General features: G+C 41.3%; 1 protein-coding gene across 3 annotated transcripts; it reads right to left on the bottom strand.

Annotated features, from left to right (window-relative positions):
• Positions 1–685: 685 nt before the first annotated feature.
• b4galnt3b (beta-1,4-N-acetyl-galactosaminyl transferase 3b) lies at positions 686–20,191 on the bottom strand. 3 transcript variants are annotated; one of them, XM_031293494.2, is made up of 20 exons: positions 19,639–20,191; positions 15,829–15,884; positions 15,631–15,714; positions 12,143–12,238; positions 11,695–11,785; positions 11,486–11,586; positions 11,328–11,395; positions 9,227–9,305; positions 8,999–9,065; positions 8,631–8,765; positions 8,359–8,468; positions 7,415–7,515; positions 7,071–7,138; positions 5,784–6,990; positions 4,238–4,497; positions 3,301–3,454; positions 3,117–3,189; positions 2,846–2,999; positions 2,208–2,334; positions 686–1,451 (listed from the first exon to the last, which is right to left on the bottom strand). In XM_031293494.2, the coding sequence occupies exons 1-20, from the start codon at positions 19,772–19,774 to the stop codon at positions 1,340–1,342; spliced, it is 3,279 nt and encodes a 1,092-aa protein (XP_031149354.1). In that variant the 5' UTR covers positions 19,775–20,191; the 3' UTR covers positions 686–1,339. The 3 variants fall into 3 exon arrangements, with proteins under 3 accessions (XP_031149354.1, XP_035858947.1, XP_035858946.1); XM_036003054.1 differs by lacking the exon at positions 19,639–20,191 and adding an exon at positions 18,848–19,239; XM_036003053.1 differs by lacking the exon at positions 15,631–15,714.
• Between the last annotated feature and the right edge of the window lie 286 nt (positions 20,192–20,477).

Raw genomic sequence — 20,477 nt, 5'->3', positions numbered from 1 at the left:
CGGAATGTGAACAATCAGAAGAAAAAGCTGCCATTTGTCTAGTCTTAAATAACAATAAAACAATATGATATTAAAAATAAAAAATAAAATAACACTATGATAAATACACAAGATAATTCTCCAACCACTGCGTTTCCTATCTGTATCCCACTGTTAGAATGGGAAGCTTCATAGACTGAGTCCAAAACAGGTTTTGAGATTTATCATAACAATTATTCTTCTGGAAAACCTATTCAATTCAGCAGGTAGAACAATAAAAATGAGAGCTGTCTGCCCGGACATTCTTGACTAAAATGGCCCTTAATGCTATACTGTAGCATACATTTACACATACATTTTCAATAGCTTGTCATGACAAAAACAAACCCTGTTTTTTCAACATTTCTATACAGGAATAATGTAGAGGCAATTCTTCTCAACTTTCAACTATTATCTTTGGTAAGAGACAGTGTCAGAATAGGCAGAAATTCTCACAATAATGTGTTGTTTCAGTTTTTTGATATTTGATTATTAATTCATATGCCAAACTATCTGTAATGCAAAACACAAACATAGATGTCCATGACTGTCCTTCTCTGACAAAACTAAATGATACAATCAAGAAAATCGTTTTAATATATAATTATCTTTCCAGTTTTTCCTGCACTATGTGGCCCCAGCACCTGAATAACCGTCACAACAGAAGGCACATTTAATATTTAATACAACAAATAGGGAAGGGCACTCAACTGAGGTACATTTTCTGAAATTTCATCATCTCTAGAAATTACATTGAACTCAAATGAAAAAAAAAATCCTACAAACATTGATAAAATAAAATAAAGTTTTTCATAACTTACAAATAAGGCTGTGTTTTACGTACACAATCTGCAGTGAAACACATATTGTATATTGTCACAAACAAAACAAACAATTTTGTGTATATACATCATTGGAGTGCGTCAATAAATGTATGTTTTGTCTTTGGATCAGGTCAGGTCCTTGCAGCCAGTAGTGCAGATCATCAGTGACATGGTGCACAGCTGTATCTTTGTTTGGAATATCATTTGTCAATGACACTCATCGACCAGTACCCTCACAGTAGTCAACAGTACATCCAGTGAAATAAACTCTGAGCATATCAGTAGTATCTCCTTAGCAACGATCGTCACTGCTGCCACTTTTTTTTCTTCAGAGCTGACGTGAATGAGGACAGTATCCAATCCTATGTTACAGCCTCTGTCAGTCAGCAGGTATTACGGTTATGTAGCAGGAATCAGGCCCGGACCTTAAAGTGCTCTGGTTGCCGTGGTTGTGACCGTGGCAACCGTGGTCATGTTGCAGCGGGCAGGTGACAAGGTCAACTGTGGCTGGGCTTCACCTGCCGGTTCCACATCCCACGTTTGGAGTGATAGTGGTGGAAGAAGTTCCTCAAGTAGATCCTCTCCACTTCCAGTCCTGCCTGGAGAATCCTGGAACAGAGAGCAGAGGAGAGTTTGTTTACTTACATTTCATTTTGTTGTGGTCACAAATATCAATACTAAATGAAACATTAATCCTACTCTCAATCAGAACTAATCAATTACAAAATAAGCTGCTTTGTTAAATGTATCTCTTTTGTCCTGTAACAGAGTAACAGCATATTTAACAGCTTGTTTCTACTTAATTTCTGGTTTTGAAATAATTGAAAGTGCACTATAAAAATGCAGGTGATGTAAAAGTTGAGTAAATGTAGGGACACATTGTGAAAAATGGGCAGTCACCTAAATGTACTGTAAAAGAAAAGGTAGGCTAATAAATCTTGCTGCATCATTCGTTATCATTAAGGTACCCACTCCAGAATCCACTGCTTTAGCGAAATAAAAAACAACCCAAGTATACTCTCACACTGTTAAGCATCATCTGTCTGTCATGTTCAATGCCTTCCAGAGCTTATTTTGTAATGTCGCCATCTGCTACAGTCAGTGTTTACCCACACTTCCCAGAGTTATTTTAAACAATCAGGAACATGCATGAACTTGTTACACCCGGTCCGTGCAAGTGGAGAGACCATTATCACATGTCAGTAACAGCAACATAATGAGCAACAGCTACTTTAAAATGTTTTTAAAAATTTTTTTAATAAAATGTAATGAAAACAGAAATTGCAAATGGAGGAAATAGACAAAACAAACCTGAGTAACAAACAAGTCTATCCATTAAGTAACATTCTGAAAGGGAGGACAAACCTGTCGAGGAGCTCCCAGTCTTCTCCTCCCCAGCGGTCCGTGAATTCCCTGGTGTTCATTCCTCCCACTGCGTCCAGATCGGACTTGTAGATCCCCAGCAGGCCAAAGCCATTGACCTCCCAGTAACCTGTAACACCGATGGTATGGCCACATTTTCATTAAAATGTAATGTCGCTTACATCCACACTTCTCCTGAAAATGCAAAAAGTGCTTACATTTTAGTGGCTTACCATGACCAATGCCTTTGTTTTAATACCATATCATATCAATGTCAGAAAAGCATTACTTTTTATAAATCTACACCTGCCATTTGTTACAACCTGCAAAATCTGAGTGTGTGTGGCTGTAGGCAATAAACTGTTAATCCAACATGTCAATGCAAGAATGAAGACATGAGCTTGAAGGTTTCTAACTAGATTCCCCCCTATCACTGGGGTCACATATCTTGCTTTTCTAACGACTGAATCTCCGAATTGACAAAGAAGCAGTGGAAGAGTGAGCTTCCTAAGACGGGTCAGTAGTAACACAAAGAAAAAAGAAGGGGAGCTGATTGTAGGGGGATGATTGTAACAACCTTCAAAAGGAAGGAACTATGGTCACATTAAAATAGAACTAAAGATGGGTGTATCTGCGCCTACCTCTGGCATCTAATGGCGTAGCCCCGCAGTCCAACCTCAGGACTATTGGAGCAAAGGCCATGTATCCCTCCACGCAGTGCTTCCTGATTGAATCGATGATAGAGGGAGGGAAGTGGATGTGGAGATCACAAAGAAACACAATGCTGTGGTCATCCTGAGGGAGAATGAGGAGGGAAATGTATAAAAGAGATGTACGATATTATTACTGTCTTTTCACACATCTGTCACTTCATCTTAAAGCTTTATTGCCAAGTGATGTAGCAATACTCACATTTATAAGGTCGATACCTGCTTGCAGACCGGCAGAGCGCTCAAAGTTCCCGCTTAGCTTTACATACTGGTACCTGATAAATTTCACAGGCATAATTATAGTACATACATATCCTGTCTGATGAGCTTTAATAAGTTCAGATTCAGTATAAAAGTGAAACACGCACACGCACACACACACACACCTGGGGAGTGAAGATTTCTGTAGAGCCTTCCTCACATCCATGTCAGTGCTGTTGAAGTCAGCGATGATGAGATTGAAGTTGGCGTCTCCTGTTTTTCTGAACAGTTGTTCCATGTCTACAATCAGCTGCTGCACCCACCGAGCCTGGTTTTTCACTGAGAATTGTGCAGACAAATGATCAGTTATTAAGGTAATGCATAAATAGACAAAAGGGGAAAAAACATCAAGAAAAATGCACTGTCACACTGAATGGATGCTCCAATGGATGCTCCAAAAAAAAGGATTTACTAAGTAGAACTATGACATTTCCACATTACAGTTTAATCAACTATTGTCCAATATTACATCTGATGAAGACATAATGTAGAAAGTCTCTACTCAGTCTTTTTTGGGGTAAATCAGTGTGCAGACACACAACAAAAACACACAAAACACAAAAAACTTCCTTTTGACATTTCACTTTTAAGATCTTGTCCCAGGAGTTTACTTGTTCCTAAAAAAATTCAGGGACTGGCTGATTTGGATCCTTCCCAAAAAGTGTTTTTCAAAAAGTCCACTGAGATCTCAGTCTTTATACAGCTCTGAATCTGACACAGATGGTTACATAATGGGACAAAAAACACATATCGGAGGCCTTTCTTTCTTTGATTAATGATGAAATACTGACAAGGACTGTGGTTGAGACATGCCTATTAATGTCAATATTACACCTTCTACAGGAGAGTTGAAGAAGTAAATGCTGACATATTAATGTCGTCTGTCATCAAGTATGGTGAAATGTTATGCGTCTGAACTTTAACACCTTATTACATTGATGATGAATGTTTTTGTGAATAGCAATAATCCAACACACAAAAAGAAGCCCAGCATAGGCCAAAAGAACCAGAGGAGTTGGTGAATGTAATGGCTGTGATGAGAATGGTTAAAGGTGGATGTACCCGGTACTATGAAGTGGACAGTGGCAACAGGATTCCAGCGGAATCCCACCGGGTTACACAGCACCAGCTGAGGTTTCGGCCGTTGGAAATTGAAGTCCTTGCTGCGTTGCCTGCTGTGGCGAATCAGAGTGTAGATGTAGTATGACAGGCGCAGCAGCTGGCCGTTCACATCTTTCAGCTCCAGCTCCAGAAGGTAGCGGCTGCCCTGGACCCCGTCCATGCGCTTCACCACATTAACCACACGGGACAATGTAAACTGCCTGCAGGACAGAGAAAATCAAAAAACACAGTGAAATGTGCTTCAAAACAATTATGCAATCTATGCACATGATTGTAGCCTACTTGCTAATAAATTATATTGGAAGTGTTATTGATTCCAAGATGTGACATACTCAATCAATAACTAGTGCCAAACGTTCATGGCTGACATGCCGGCATTCATTTTTCAGTTAGGTCAGAGGTTTCCAACCTATGGGTTGGGCCCCGCCAAGCAGTTCCAAATAAATTTAAGCCTTTGCAAGATGATAAACAGGAAAGGAGTTAGGGAAAAACATGTAATATGTTTATTTTCTAAGGCTTCTCACTAAACTTTGTGTCTTTTCTAGACCTCTTCGGTCAGTAAAATGATTCAAATTTATCAATTTGAGAAGGACAGCTCACAACTCGCAGACATAAATCTTGCAGAGGATAACCAGAGAATTATGTTTTAGCCTGCCTCTCTTAGTTATGCTATTATAACTCTAGACTGCTGTGGGAAGCTCCTTCCAAGGACACAATGAGCCGCTCCCTCTTCTCTCTTTTCACTTGTCTCCTTTTGTGTGCATCTTAGTCCCAGAAATGCCTGTTACTAACCTAGCTCTGGGGAGTTTTCTCCCCGGAGTCCCTTTGCTTCTTCTTCACCCAGAACATCGCCTTGGAATTGGGTGGCACCTACACCGGGGTCCTGGGTGCAGCTGACGCTATGGACTTACTACACCCTGCTACGCTCTGCGTTTCCCCGCAGTGTCCGACTGCGTCCTGCCGCGTCCAACCGCGTCCACCCAGGCTGCTGTGCCACACTACACCCCGTAACGCCCTGCTGTGCCCTACTATGACATGAACTACTAGGACTACCATTGTGATCACTGCTTCACTATCTTTATTATGACTATTATTGCCACCATTCACCACTCCCCCAACTGGTGCCGTCAGACACCGCCTACCAAGAGTCTGGGTCTGTCCGAGGTTTCTTCCTAACAAAAAAAGGGAGTTTTTCCTTGCCACTGTCGCAATAGCTACTGCTAATGCTTGCTCTTGAGGCAACCACTGTAATAGTTGGGGCTTCGTAAAGTACAGAGTTTGGTCTAGACCTACTCTATCTGTAAAGTGTCTCGAGATATCTCTTGTTATGATTTGATACTATAAATAAAATTGAATTGAATTGAATTTTACTTTTTACCCATTTTAGATATGAAAAAAAAACTTAAAATTAGGCTGATTCCTGCCATAAATGCATTTCATGATTCAGGTGATAAGTCACGGATGCATATACAAATACAGTACTTACCCGTGGTGCTTTTCATTGAGCTGGTCCATAAAAGCATTGACCATGGGCAGAGCGTCACTGGAGTGGAGAAGCAGGTTGCCTGAGATGTTGCAGCGCAGATCGATCCAATCTGATCGACGTGCTTGAAAGTCCAGGTGGCTGACCTGGAAGGTCTGGCTCCAGTTAACCTCAGTGTCAAACACCGGCGCAGGGGTAAGGTCCTCGTCATCTGCACCTTCAAAGTCAACTCCTGGTCCCCACAGAGAGTCTCTTGCACCCTCCCGCCTGTAATGATCCTTGTCTTCTACCCTCGCTTGGTCCTCCACTTCTTTCATAGCCGACTGCTTTTTGTCCATTTTGCCCTTAGCACTCAACTTTTCTCTGTGGATGCTATTTCCTAGATCACGTAGAGGCATTTTCATCCCTATCTCCTCATTCCTGAGGCGTTTTCTGGTACCTGGGTCCCTCTGATTTAGCCTCCCTACTTGGCGGCTCATGTCTCTCTTGGGAGTGGCAAAACGCTTGGTGGTGGCTGGCTGGAGCTCTCCAATTACAAACTGCTGCTGCTTGGCAACTGTGGGTTTTTCAGGAAGAGCAGCATTCCTCTCTAGAGGTTGAAGCGTTGAGTCTTTGAGTCTCTGGATTTGGGTATGGTTAATTCCACGGGACCTCTGGATATAATGCTGTTTAGAATTGAGCTGCTCTGACAGGACTGCTGGTCGTTCCTTTGCTTTGAGCTGCTCTCTGTCCACTGGTCTCACAGCAGCCTCTACTGATTTGGGCTTTTGTCTCTTTGCTGGTCTTAACTTTCCTTTTGGTTTTATCTGTTCTGCTTTTTTAACCCGACCCTCTAGCTTCATCTCTGTCTGGTTTTGTTGCAGGGGCGGGTGATGTTTTGAGACTTGCGTTGACTGCGGAGGCTCAGCTGGTTTCTGTGGCCCACTGTCTTTCCCTTGCCTCCTCTGCAACTCATCTGTGTGAGGCTGCAACTCATTTATGTGCAGTCTTGTGTCAGAGGTGTTCTTCAGCGTGTTGTTAGTTTCTTGCATGACTAAGGAGAAGAGTTTGCGCCTGCGTCTCTGAGCATAATCATCATAATCATCACCATAGTCTGGGAAAAGGGCGTTATCCACCTGGTCCGGCCTGGCTTCCTTTTCTCTTTGATAGGCTTCATTGTCAAACTCATCCTCCTCATGGAGCACTGATTTCCTCCTCTCGAAACCAAAATCTAACAGAAAAGGAGAGTGTTATGGAATGACTACATAAGTAACTTAATTTATTTTTAAAGAAAAGCAAAGCACAAAATACCTCGTCCTGTGTTTCCTATTCCCTGCATATCAGGACGGTCTAATCTCATGTATCTAGAGAAACCGAACCTGAAGACAAGAGGAGAAAACGCACAATTATGCAAAGATTTAGAAGAAGTTAATTAGCCTGATGTTACATTAATAGCACAAATCAGTTTCATCTTCCGCTGTGAAAAGATTCTCAGTAGATTGAAGGGTACAGCTCCCTCTGATGATAGTACTGTAAACATACTTCTAATTCTAGTGTGGCCTTCTGTATGCAATTTCATTTAGTAGAGAATGTCACAAAGTGTTAGGACATATGGACCTATAATTTATTTGTCATGTTTATCCCTGGTGTCTTACATCTTCATGTAGTAGGGGCTTTCGGGGTAGAAGCAGCTGCTCTCTGTCTCCATGTGTGTAAGTCGGGTGTAGTCATTGGGGTGGATGTAGGACATGTGGACCTGGGGAGATGAAATGAAACGCTGGTAAAGCTACAAGAACTTGCTGATGAATCGTGAGACCTTGTACAATATCCGACCCCCGTGCACAGGGATTCAACAGGTGTGTGCAGAGCGGAGATGAAAAGAGAACATCATGCATGTTTTTATTTGGATGCATACCAGATTTCAGAATTGATGTAAAGTATGATGGATATTAAAATAATTTACAGCCTACTACCTTAGCTTAACAGGTACAAACAGCTAGCCTAGTGGTGTCCAAAGGTAGAAAAATCTTCTAACTATCTTCTAAAGGTCACTAATTAACACCTTATAACTTTTTTAGTACTATTGTACTTTTTTTAATCCGCACAAAAAAACTATGTGTAAAAAACAACATGTCGTCTTAGGGTAGGTTATGTGCAGACATCCTGGAGTTTTGTTGTCACTAGGACGTTGCTGGGAAACCAACACTTCAGGAAGTCAGCACAAAGTTACAAATAATGAGCTTGAGATTGTAGATTGTAGATTTTTTTTAATAATTGGTGCAGAATGTCTTCATCCTCTTTAAATTGGTCCAACTAGGACATTATGCATGCTGGCATAATTTAGATTCTTGCTGATTAGAACACTGTTCAGGACAATAGGCCCACATTTAAAAACAAAATAATAGAGGTCCATGAAAGATGGAAAAGCTTCCTCTGTCACTCTGGAGCAACCTAAACAAGAACAATTGCTTCCTCAGTGTTATCCCAACACTGTATTCAGAGCCTGTTTTGTGTGAATGATGAGCTCTGAAGAATAATGTGGGCTGGAGCTCAACCAGCAGAAATCTAAGTGAAATAAACAAACTACATAAATACATACAAACTGCAGTCCTTGGTAGCGGAGGAGAGGAAAGTCTTTTATTGTGTAGCTGGGTTTGTACGAGCAGTCAGGCAGGACATCTTGTAGGAACTTGCCGTTTATCAAAGGCACTGCAAACAAACACAACACACAGATGTGAGATAAGATTATATGTGCTTTGAGTAGAAGGAAATAAGTTGCACAACACTTGCACACGATGGTAGGAAACAGAGGATGAGCTCATTCATCTGCTGTGTTACAAAGAAATAGGGCAACAGAGAGATGTCTCTCACCTTGGTAGAGAGTGTCTCGTGGGTCTTCTCTCAGCATGTCTGCTGCGACATTCTGCTGTTTTGTGGGGGTGTGCTGGTGGCTTGCAGCCGTCTGTGGTATGTGGGCTACTTCACTCATTAACAAAGCCGACTCATCTGTGGGACAAAGCCACAGGACATTAGTAATGCAGTGCTCAGTATTTATTGTTCAACAAAACCACTGACTTGATTTGCATATTTGAGCATCTTTGCAGAAAAATAACGGCAAACCATTTTGGATTATGGAACACTGTGATGGAGATTCACCCTGAACTCTATACTAATAAAGATTCACTGAGTGATGTATTTTTTAAGCAGCAGGAACGATGTGGGGTTTTTTGTGTACTTACTAACATAGAGGGAGATGTGATTGGATTCAATAACCCGGAAACTCAAGCCTTGGTCCAGGAGCTGCCACTGTGTGAAAACCAACACAAAGAACTGCATGTCTCTTCCACTTTATTACTCACATTGCACATGAACACAAGCACAGACCGGACATGAGAGTTGGAACCAATGAAGTGAGACAAAGAATACAGAAGGGGACTTGTCTATGACGGCTGAGTCCAACTACTTACTGCCACCTCCACATGGTCAGTCCCTCTGTCGTTTTGCTTGTGGATGACTTCAAAAAAGTACCTCCTCTGAGCAGACAACCTGTCAGACAGTAAAGGTGCATCAGTACTACATTATAATCACATCAGCCATGTGGCTTTAAGCACAGGATCTGTCTAGGTCCTGGCTTGCTTCACTGCTCTTCCATTTTTCCCCCGTTAAACGTTTTTCTTTGGCGGAGTTTTTCCTTATCTGATTTGTGATATTAGGCTATTTAAATAAAATTGACATGACCACATACAGTATAGGCTGCAGCAGCTCCCACGGTCAGCTAAAGATCTGTGCATCAGTCTCCTTGTTCTTAATTTAAAAAAAAATAACAATGCTTGATCAACCTCAAAAGGTCCCCTCTTGAGGTTGATCAAGCAGATATGTTGTTATTATTATTATTATTATTATTATTATTTATTTTTTATTAGATTCATTGTTGGTAATATACAGTTTTTTTTATCTGAATATATTCCTGCAAATGTTGACTAATTTCATTGAAACTGAAACTACTGGCAACATACAACATTTCAACAACTATTCAAACACACATTTTAAAATCCAAATTAATCAGTACAAACTAGGCCAACAGACATGTACATAAACTAAGCGTTGATCATAATTGCTGATATTTACATTTTCTCGTGTTCGTGTGAACTTGTAGCCAACAAAACTTCCTGCCCAGTTACAGTAAACCATAGCCCACACATATTTGTATAGCTAGAAATGGTAGTCTAACTTTTTCCAGCAACTGTGTCATAACAGAAATGAGTGTTACCGTATCAACAACACTATCTCTCATATACATTTTACATAGAAATGCTCATGCTTGGGTTCTTAGATTAGACGTGCCTATGTTTATGCATTGGTTTCATGTGATTAAAAGGGTACTCCTGCAATTATGTTGTGCACTTGCAAGAGACAGATTAAAAAAATAATTGACAATAATCGTGCAGCAGAGGTTGTGATATCCTGACTTGTAGTTCCTTGTATGAATCATTTTTGTTGTTGCTAAAGTTAGGACAGTTTAGGTTATTTTGACCGAGAGATTTTGGTCTGTTTTGTTTTATATGCGCTCCGTTCATGGGTTTGAAGTGTAGGACAAAGGTGACATCCCATATAATGGTGCACCGATCAGAATTTCAACAGTCAATTTTCTTTTTGTTTATGTTGCTGAGGCAGATGCCACAGGCAGTTAGATCTGATCAAACCACACACACATAGTCATGATGTAGCATTGATGTTACGGAGAAATTTTTCCATCAGGCAAAGAGACAATCTGAGAACTGGGTTGATTACTGAACTATACTCAGTAAGATTTAGGGCCCTATTTTAACAATCTAAGCGTACGGCGTGAAGCGCATGCCGCAGGTGCATTTAGGCATGTCCAAATCCACTTTTGCTAGTTTGACGGCGGAAAAAAGGGTCCGTGCACCTGGCGCATGGTTCAAAAGGGTTGTACTTAGTGTCTTCATTAATTCATAGGTGTGTTTTGGGCGTAACATGCAATAATTAGAGTGTAATCTCCCATTACCTTTAAAAGCCAGGCCCGTTTGTACCTTGGCGCATTGCTATTATGATGACAGATTTGCAATACTTTTATTTGTAATCTTTTGCATGTTTGTGTGCTGCTGCGCTTCCCTGTGTGTGTGTAACAAGCATAGTGTGCACGCACTGTGCACGAGCCTAGGCGCATTTTACTAATTCGCTGTTAAAATAATTGACTTTAGACCAGGTTTTTGTTGGTCAATGGCGCGGTCACTTCCCGCTGCCTCAAGATAGCAAAACGCCCAGAATTCACCTGAACACACCTCCCTGTAAGACCAGCACGCCCATGGGGGCAAAGATGGGCGCAGGTGCATTTGCTATTTAAACGACATGGGCGCTGGATGGGAAATTGACAACTGCGTCGGCCTTAAACTAGCAAAGACACTTGCGTTGGGCTTTGCTCTGCGCTGCGCCGGGTACAAGATAGGGTCCTTAATATTTATTTATTTGTATGTTACTAATAACATCCAGTATACTGTATATATACTATATATCTACCCACATTGTTGACAGTTGATGTTAACTCACCAAACTGGTTTAGAGGTCTGACTAGCATACTTCTCAAACTCGCCCGGGGCTGTCCATTCTGTGCCAGTCTAGAAAAAGAAAGCCCATATGCAAACAAATATTACAGAGAGTATTAGGTATAAGGTCATGCAACTTGAGAAGATGACAGATGTGCGAACCTTTCCAACCCATGCCAATAACTGCAAATTAAGGGGAGAGTCATCTGTGCTGAGCCACAATTCAGAGTTGTCATCAGAGCTCAAAGCAAACACAAACTCTCCTGAGAGACAAGCAGAAAAAAGGAGACAAGGAGATAAAGAGACCGATTGAGGGAGATGTATTGCATGCGTGCACTCAGTAACAGACAGGTAAAAAGTATTTGCTGTACCGTCAGTATATGGATGTAGATAACCAAATATCCTGAGCCCGTAGTTTGTCCACTGAGGAGAGACGGCCAGCTTCTGCACTGTAGTCCTGGACTGAAAGAGTGAGGAAAGGGAAACACCGAGAATCAGTTACAATGTTTACTCAAAGTGAGACTACAGCTTGAGCCCAAGGACATGAGGATCTAGCACGTGGATGTAGAATGCACCTCTGAGTGACAACAGAGTGTGTGTGTGTGTGTGTGTGTGTGTGTGTGTTTGACTGCGGTTGTGTCAGTGTGTGTGCTGGGATGTCTTTGCACCACGAATGCCTGCACAACATTTCATGGTAATCCATCAAATAGTTGATGGGAAAAGAAATGGTGGACCAACCAACATTACCATTCCTAGAGCCATCAATTAACCATGATTAATGGAAACTGAGTGAACTGAGAACATAAGGGTTTGACTCACATGAGGATACAAGGGGTAGTGCAGGTTCTTGCAGAGGTCAGCTGTAGAACTGCCACACCAGTCCTCAAAGACGTGCAGATTGGCCTGTCCCTTATACTACAGGAAGTAAAGAGAGAGTGAGGACGATGTTAGGAACACACTGGTGTTTTTGCTGCAGTCAGTCAGCAGTGGGTCAATTAACCATCTGGCCTCAGTACTTTGCAACCTAAAACCAACAAATACAGACCTCCTTAAATACCACTTGACAATACAATGACAGGACTACTGGTTTCAACTGTCACCCGATTCCAACTATCCACCCCACTTCCTGTGTACAGACAAGTCTTATTTAAAGAGTCGGTTCACCAAAATTACAAAACATTACCTCTAGTGGTATCTAGCCAGGCACCTAGTTTTGGTTTTATTTATTTGCTCAGGTTTTAAAATACCCGGCTCCAAGAATTCTGGCCTTACCCCAATTCTATGGAGGTGAATGGAATTTCGTTCGTGGTGCTCAAAGCATAAAGTTACAATTCACTTCACAGAAATCCATTATTCTGGAATAATCCACAGATTTGATTGTGATAGAATTTTATTAATGTCATTTTTCAGTTTGTTTGAATTAGGGTGGTGACAAAAACCTCAAATATCTCACAATCTCTGCAAATGACGAAACCAAAACTATTTGCAAAGCTGGAAACCACTAGAGGTTAAAGGAAATACAAGATATGAGACATGTCATGCTCATTGTTAGGTTCATACTTGTATTTTGGGTTTTTACTAGATCATGTTTTAATGTTCAAAAAACAAAAAATTTTTTCTCATATTGTCTGTCAGAATATACCTGTATTCACCTTCTGTCTGAAACGCTCCGTTTTAGCGTCTGTCTCTTTAAGGCCCCCTCCCAAAAAACCTCACTCTGCTCTGATTGATTTGCGAGAAAAATATGCCGCACCTTTGCAAAGATAGTTCTCAAGCCCTGGGTGGAGATACTCAGATGGGGGGCAGTATATTCTAATGAGCCTGCATGTGACATAGGAAAGGGAACCAAATCTGAATGGCTTGATGAATCCCATGTTTTCTGATCTAGGCATCAGACAAAAAACAAAAAACTTACTGGGTTGTCTTATTTCACAGTTTGTGGGTTGGAAGGCACTCCAGATACCCAAATGTATGTGCACAAGCACTGAAAAAGGGAGTTTTTCATGTCTCCTTTAATCAGTGTTGGGCAAGTTACTTTTTTTTTTTTTATGAAAGTAACTAGTTACTTCAGAAAGTAACTATTGCATTACTTTCAAGTACATTTTTAAATGCTCAAATGTGACCCCACCTCCACCTACCCCTCTTTAATGGAACTTAAAATACATGTGCATGTTCAATTATTTCTGATAAATCTGAATATTATAATGAAATGGAACCTTAATACAATACATTATTAACAGAAACAATGTACACAAAACTAAACTATTTTAATGTTGCCATGGGACAAAGGGAGACTAGCCTCCAATCAAATGCCATGTATGTTTATATAGTGGATCGATACAAATAACACAACACCTCAACAGCCCACAACTGGGCAAAATTTAATTATGCTTGTTAAGAACTATACCAAAAAAAATAAACAAATATATACACTCTTTGTAGTGCAAATAACGTAAGTGGCCTGATGTTTATATTTGTGCGCTGGTGTGTGCGTCGAGCCGGTGTGTGTGTGTGTGTGTGTGTGTGTGTGTGTGTGTGTGTGTGTGTGTGTGTGTGTGTGGGGAGTAGGTTACAGAGCGAGGGAGAAGTGAGAGAGTGACGGCGATTAGCTTTGGAGCGAGTACCGACTCTAGAGTCTTAGTAAGAGAAACAATGTGTCTCCCCTGTTCTTTCTGACCACGGTGGAAAATCTGTAGCAGGAAAAGTTAACCCTCTCCTTGATTTCATAACGCCATACCTGTCTCTCTCTCGTTGACTGACTCGCTTGTGTTGTTCTTGTGTGTCTGACTATGCGTGCTTTCGAACACCCACCCAACTCTACCTCTGAATGGCTTACCATGACATTTTACTCAACCTCAGCCAATCGTCAGCATGTATGCGCTTGTGTCGTGCACCGCCCACTAACCAAGGAAGAACAGTAAAAAAAAGTATTTGCCTCTCAGCTCAGACTCAGAGATCTAGTTGGTCTGATGAAAAAAACTGCTTCAAATATAGTAACGCGCCGCATTTTTTGGCAGTAACGGTAACGGCGTTATTAAGATGGGAAGAGTAATCAGTTAGATTACTCGTTACTGAAAAAACGTAACGCCGTTAGTAACGCCATTATTCATAACGCCATTATTCCCATCACTGCCTTTAATTGAGTAATTATGTTTCATTTGTTATTTGGGTAAGTTGATCTTTTAAGTAAGATATATGTATACAGAGGTAAAGGGGTGGATCACAGGAATTGTTCGACTATGGAAATAGCTGTGAAATTGCTTTTCCCCCGCCTCCAATCGCTTCGATGAAGGTCTGCAGGAAACACACGCACGTAAAAGAAGAAGCAGTCAAGTGTCAGCAGAGGCCCAGATGTCCTGTAAACATACACCTCTGTGACATCTGTCACAGAGCCATGTTATCAGATCTGTGTGTACCGATTGCAGCACAGGGGCAGAATAATGCAGGTACTGTAAGAGCCAAAGCCTCGGTATTACCAGTCCAATAGTTCATCAAATTTCATTAGTGGTCAAGCTAAATGCTCTGCTGTCATCAGCACAGTTAGTTAAAGGTTAGCGAGACCCAGGCTGTAAAATAATGACTCAAAGGCACTTCACAGGCTCAGTGCTGCAATCATTCAACAAACCTCTTTCCCTCTGTTTTCATGTCTGTGATCAGAGGCCACTTGACTAAAAATAAATAAATTCAACCATGGCTAGGTTGCACCCTTTTCTCTTACCTTCCCTTCCAAACAGCAGTTAAAGTTGAAGGTTAAAGTTGTGACATTTAATGGTCTTTTAAACGGTTATTGTTGTACCCCCTGGTTACAGCTTCACAACTGTGAGGAATTTGAGCTTTTCTTTTTAAACTGAATATCGTTAGGTTTGGATTTGGAAATTTGAAGACTTTGAAAAACTGTGACGGTATTTCCACTAGGTTTTTACTTTTTATAGCCCAAACAAATTGATAAATTAATTGAGAAACTTTTCAGCAGATGAATCAATAATGGCAGAACAACTTTTCTGGAAATGAAAGTGAAAAAACATTTATAGTAGAGCCAGACACAGCAAGAGCTTTCCCCAAACATGAAACTTGCAACTGGCCAAAGCACAGCGCTGCTTAATATAGTGGAAACATGATGACAGAGCAATGGAGAAGCTGCAGAAGCAGACTCTGCTGCAGGAAACTGCATACTGTACACACAGGAAAATGAACAGAGGTGGGAGGGAATTGGACAGGCCTGGGCAGGCCTGGGCAGGTTATTCAAAGTTCAAAAGGTGTGACAGAGTGTTTAGGCATATGGGCACTGTGAACACACACAAACACACCTCTGCTTTCCAGGTTTGTGGAGTGAAGCTGGACCTCCAAGCAACTGAATCCTCCACTGGGTTTGGTTGATTGTCCCTTCTGACCTGGAAAACACAAAGTCTTATCATGGTTTTCTCCGCCCCTACCTGCACAACCACACACACCCTTGTACCACCATATTTTCTATTACCACTTATTTTTCCATGTAGCATCCTTACCCTTTCGTCAAACATGGCCCTCCTCCAGCTGCTACTGTCAGCGTCAGGATTCATACCTGAGGAAGTAGGTGAAAACAAATCAGCTGACAGGCAAATATGCCTCGACTGTGCACAGATGTGGCAACACTGTCACAAGGTCGATTTAAAGAGACGGATCAGTGTGTGTGTTTGAAAAAGAGTGTGTGTGTGTGTGTGTGTGGGGAGGTCAGATTGTAGGTTTACACTCAGAAGGACGTCCCATCTCACACTGGGTAATCAAACTTCCTGCCCTTTGCGTTATTTACACCTCAGCTTACCTACCTTCTGTTGCATTGCAATCACCACACACAAGAGTAACATGAAAATAAATCTGGGATTGTCAAGGAGTTGGAACAGGTTGTAAATCCAGTCCTGGCAATTCAAATGTATTCTAATACAGTAATAGCATGTGGCTCAACCACTTGATAACAGGTCATGTACTTCAGGTGTTACCAGAGTTCCAGTTTTTCTTATACATGCTTTTTTATCAATTTCTTGTGGGCGTGTGTTGCATGAACAATGGAGCCCAGTGTCCCAACGGAGTCCAACCCACTACCTGTTCCAATTCAATGCTGATGACCACTGAATGTAACTTATCTTACTCAAGCCTTCAATGCTATGGCGCTCGTGTGTTGGCAAACGTCTCTGGCACTCTGGCAGAGCAGATGCAGACATTTTATTCCTTCTAACCTCTTCCGTCATCTTTCAAATTATAGGGTAGTGTCAGTGTGTATTTTAAAGGAGGAGTGTATTTTTTTTTTTTATGAGCTTGTGGTGTCAGCGAGTGAATTGGGATTACAGTCCCTGTGGACTCTGCATCTGTCATTATCACCAGGGTGGAGATCTCCAAACACACACCCTTGAGACATGTGGGCCAATTTTGGCAACACACGTAATTCTAGAGTGGTGGTTAAGAAAAGCAAGAGAGGAATATTTGTATCTTCATCTGCACTCATCCAGTTTTCCTACCTTCCGTTCTTCTTCTGTTGTTGAATTTTTGTCACAATATTCACCACTACATTTGTTTAATTCAATTGTTTTCTTATTCTGTCATCAAATTCAATCATTTCAAAATGACAGTCAGTGCTTTGTCTGGTGAAATTCAAAGCTGAAATGTTTCAGTTGATACAAAGAAAATTGCTGCAGGGCTTTACAGGCTTTCAGCCTTCAAAAAGGGGGAAAAAATGCCATTCTAAACAATGAAGAGACTGAAGGTTTTTCCTGTGGCTATTGTATTAATGTGACATTTTGGTTTATTCTGTCTATTTTGGCACAGCTAATCTCCTGAAGTAGTCACATAGATATTTCTACTGGACAACTTGTTAAGAGTTAGAAGGATTTTAGACAAACACTGTTGTAATTTTTTGTAGATTTCAGGGAAAGTAGCATACTGCAGACAGTGTAATGCCAAAGGTTTTTCACAGTAAGCATTAGAGACAGTCTGGTGTAAAGTACTTATTAATATTAACTCAACTACTATGGTTTATTCTATAACAAAGGATTATTAAAAAATGTGGGAGAAGTGCCCAGTAGAAGGGATCACCACAACAAAATATCACCTGCCCAAACAGGCAGCCATTTCCCCAACGGGACATTTATTAACTGCAGCTCTTACTACGTTATCTATGTTCTTAAGTGCCTGTGTGGCCTACATGTGGGAAAAACAAGCCGTCCCTTAAAGGCCCATCTGCAGAGCCGAGCCTAACAGCACTCCTGTGGTAACCTGTAGCGACAGTCTTAATCTTTCAATTTCTTCTTTGCAGTTTGTAGGTGATGAACATGTTTCTGCTCTGCGGCACAGGAGAAAACTGCAACAACTGGACTCACTGAGCCCAAGAGAACGGACTAAAGACTAGGAATTTTGTTCTGTTTTATACTGTAGTTTTATGACGAACCGATGTATTTACTTTCACTCCCTTTTATGCTCCTTTTGAGTTTTGTGTCTCATAGTTATATAAAAGGTTCACACAGGCTGATTGTAGGATACTGGTGTGTGTGCACAAGGTACAGTAGAACAATGAGCTAAAGTGTTTAGACCAGTGGTGAAAGTGAAAAGATGATGAAAGGATGATGCACTTATGAACAGTTTTGGTGCCACTGGGCAAAAATTCCATAAAAGAAAACTTTCAGCATATTGTAATTCAAGTGGTCTGAGAGAAAACTAGACTTCTGCACCTCCTCTTGGTTTCCATGTTTTAGAAAATCTAGCCCGTGACCAGAGACTTGGGCCAATCACAGGTCATTTCAGAAAGAGGGCGTTCCTATTGGTTGTTCTACAAAAGTGAAGGGAATTTCAATCGAGGCAGTTTAAAACTGAAGCAACACTGCATGTTATCCTTTTAAAATAATATCATTAAAAATAAGCTTATGTCACCTTATTGACTATGTGTAATCAAACTAGCTTTCACACTTGACATACAAACACTTGCACTTTCTTGACACATTTGTCACCACAAACACTTGGAACATGCTGACAGCATATTCTTACGTGTCCAATCTGTCATACTTCTATTACACATTTACATCTTCACATTGCTCTTTCAGCTCTGTTTGAAGGCTATATGGGGTTCTTCCCTTGACAGAAGTCCCACTGTGTTGAGGGGGCTACAGCCCAGGAATGTGTAGATAGACAAGCACTGTAATGTAGGTCTCTTTAGGCATGCGTTTACACGTCAGGCTTTGTTCAAAGTGTATGTTTCATGTGTTGTTACTTCTCTCTCATAGCCAGACACCAACCTGACTATATTCACTGTTTTCATCTCCATCCATGCCAGGGTGGTGACACCCTGATGTTATACTTGGGTGTGAGTGCAATGCAACAGAAGGTAGGTATGCTGAGGTGTAAATAACGCAAAGGGCAGGAAGTTTGATTACCCAGTGTGAGATGAGGCTTCCTTCTGAGTGTAAACCTACAATCTGACCTCCCCCCCCCCCCCCCCCCCCACACTCTTTTTCAAACACACAGACTGATCCGTCTCTTTAAATCGACCTGTTGTCTCACCTGCTGTAGGCTCAAGTTTCCAGTGCAAATGCATTCAGCATGATTCATGGAAAGTAAAAGTAAGATGTAAAGACGGAAATATATTGCTGATAATGCTCACACAGAGATTTAAACAGAATATCTGTGGTACTTCATATTACATTGACAGTTATCTAAAAATATTCTACTTCATGGAATTCAACATACAATCAGTGAAAAAATAATTAAATTGTAATCCAACACAACATTCCTGCAATAAATAGGCTAGTACTGTTGTGTAATTTTAAATATTAACAACTTTATTGTCCAGATCATGAAAAATTGGCTTGGCAACACCACACAGCATCTGTGATCATTTATGAAGCTGCATTTTGTTGTGTGGAAATTACCTGCATTTTTGTAGGATATTTTTTAAAGTTGGTGCTCATTAGAAATGAAGTGGACACATATCAGAAAACAGCTTTGTAAATGCAGTCCACAACACCACTATAAAAGTACAGCTTCAAAAAATAAGCCAAGGAAATGAGTGAAAACAAAGTCGTCTCAATAAGTGAACATCTTAAGTAACACAAGGACGTTATTGTTACACAAATTATTTGGATGTTGCACAAGTTTTACCTATAGTTGCGTGACGCTTAAAATGTGATGCAGCCTAATCCTTCTGCATTATATCATGCTTTTTACTTGCTCACTTTCCATTAGGCTGTTGTAGGCTATCAGTTACAGGTTGTTTATTAGATCTAAGCACACAGTCTAACTAAATGATGCATAACCGTGTGTACCAGTGTCCAGACTGGCAACCACATACTTACTGGTATCACTGCTCCATGCTTTTGCAGCAACCATCTCATGATAGACGGCCACAACTCCGACCAGCAGAATCGCCGCGAACAGAAGATATTTGCTATTGCGTCTCAGCTTCTTCAAGGGAAAAAACGCCGCGATCATCTTGGCTCTCGGGCGAAAGCTCCTGCCGAGTAATTCATCGGTCGGGTCACCCGCTTTGTCATCAGGAGGGGACCGACCCTACCGCGAGTCCGTCCGTCTGCCACCCACCGCTGCTCCCAGTGGGTGCGCACTACCGGCGACCTGGATATCCCCAGTGCGCGCAGCCCCTGGTGGCTCTCATGCCGTGAAAAATCCCACCATGACTTGGGGTAGCCGGTAATCACTGAGCACTCTCGGTCATCTAAAACGTTCAAGAGGACTTCGTGCTGCTTCTTCTTACGTAGCGCTGCCGTCCTGTGTCTCCTGACCTCTGCCCCGGCTAGTTCAGCATTTCAGAGCACACGAAGCCGCACAAATAACGAAGTGAACAGTGATATCTCACACCAACTTTGCTCCACACAACTTCACGAGGGCAGACAAAAGATGCCTGAAAAGATCGGAAGAGATACCGTTTTGCCTTCAAAATAAAAGCATGATTGTGTTATAGTGGCGAAAAATAAATCATTGATGCGTGCACGCGCGTACAGTCATGATAAAATATCATCAGTTCACTGTATATTACTGATAATATGTCTAATTTTATTAATTGTTTAGTTCACTGTTGAACACCTTAACATGCTTGTCACTGGTGGTTTATTTTGAAATATGATACCGGAAACACTTTTTGTTTGTAGATAGCTTGACACCACTCGCTTTGAGAGAG

The sequence above is a fragment of the Sander lucioperca genome, chromosome 7 (genome assembly GCF_008315115.2).
Source record: "Sander lucioperca isolate FBNREF2018 chromosome 7, SLUC_FBN_1.2, whole genome shotgun sequence".
In the NCBI taxonomy this organism is placed as follows: domain Eukaryota; kingdom Metazoa; phylum Chordata; class Actinopteri; order Perciformes; family Percidae; genus Sander; species Sander lucioperca.
This window is presented reverse-complemented; position numbering and strand designations above follow the sequence as displayed.

Coding starts and splice junctions, on each gene's coding strand:
- b4galnt3b (XM_031293494.2), bottom strand. CDS start 19,774: ATGATCGCGGCGTTTTTTCCCTTGAAGAAGCTGAGACGCAATAGCAAA. Junction 9,306..11,327: donor CAGACCTCTAAACCAGTTTG/GTGAGTTAACAT, acceptor ACTGTCTGACAG/GTTGTCTGCTCAGAGGAGGT. Junction 4,498..5,783: donor CTCAATGAAAAGCACCACGG/GTAAGTACTGTA, acceptor TCTGTCCTGCAG/GCAGTTTACATTGTCCCGTG.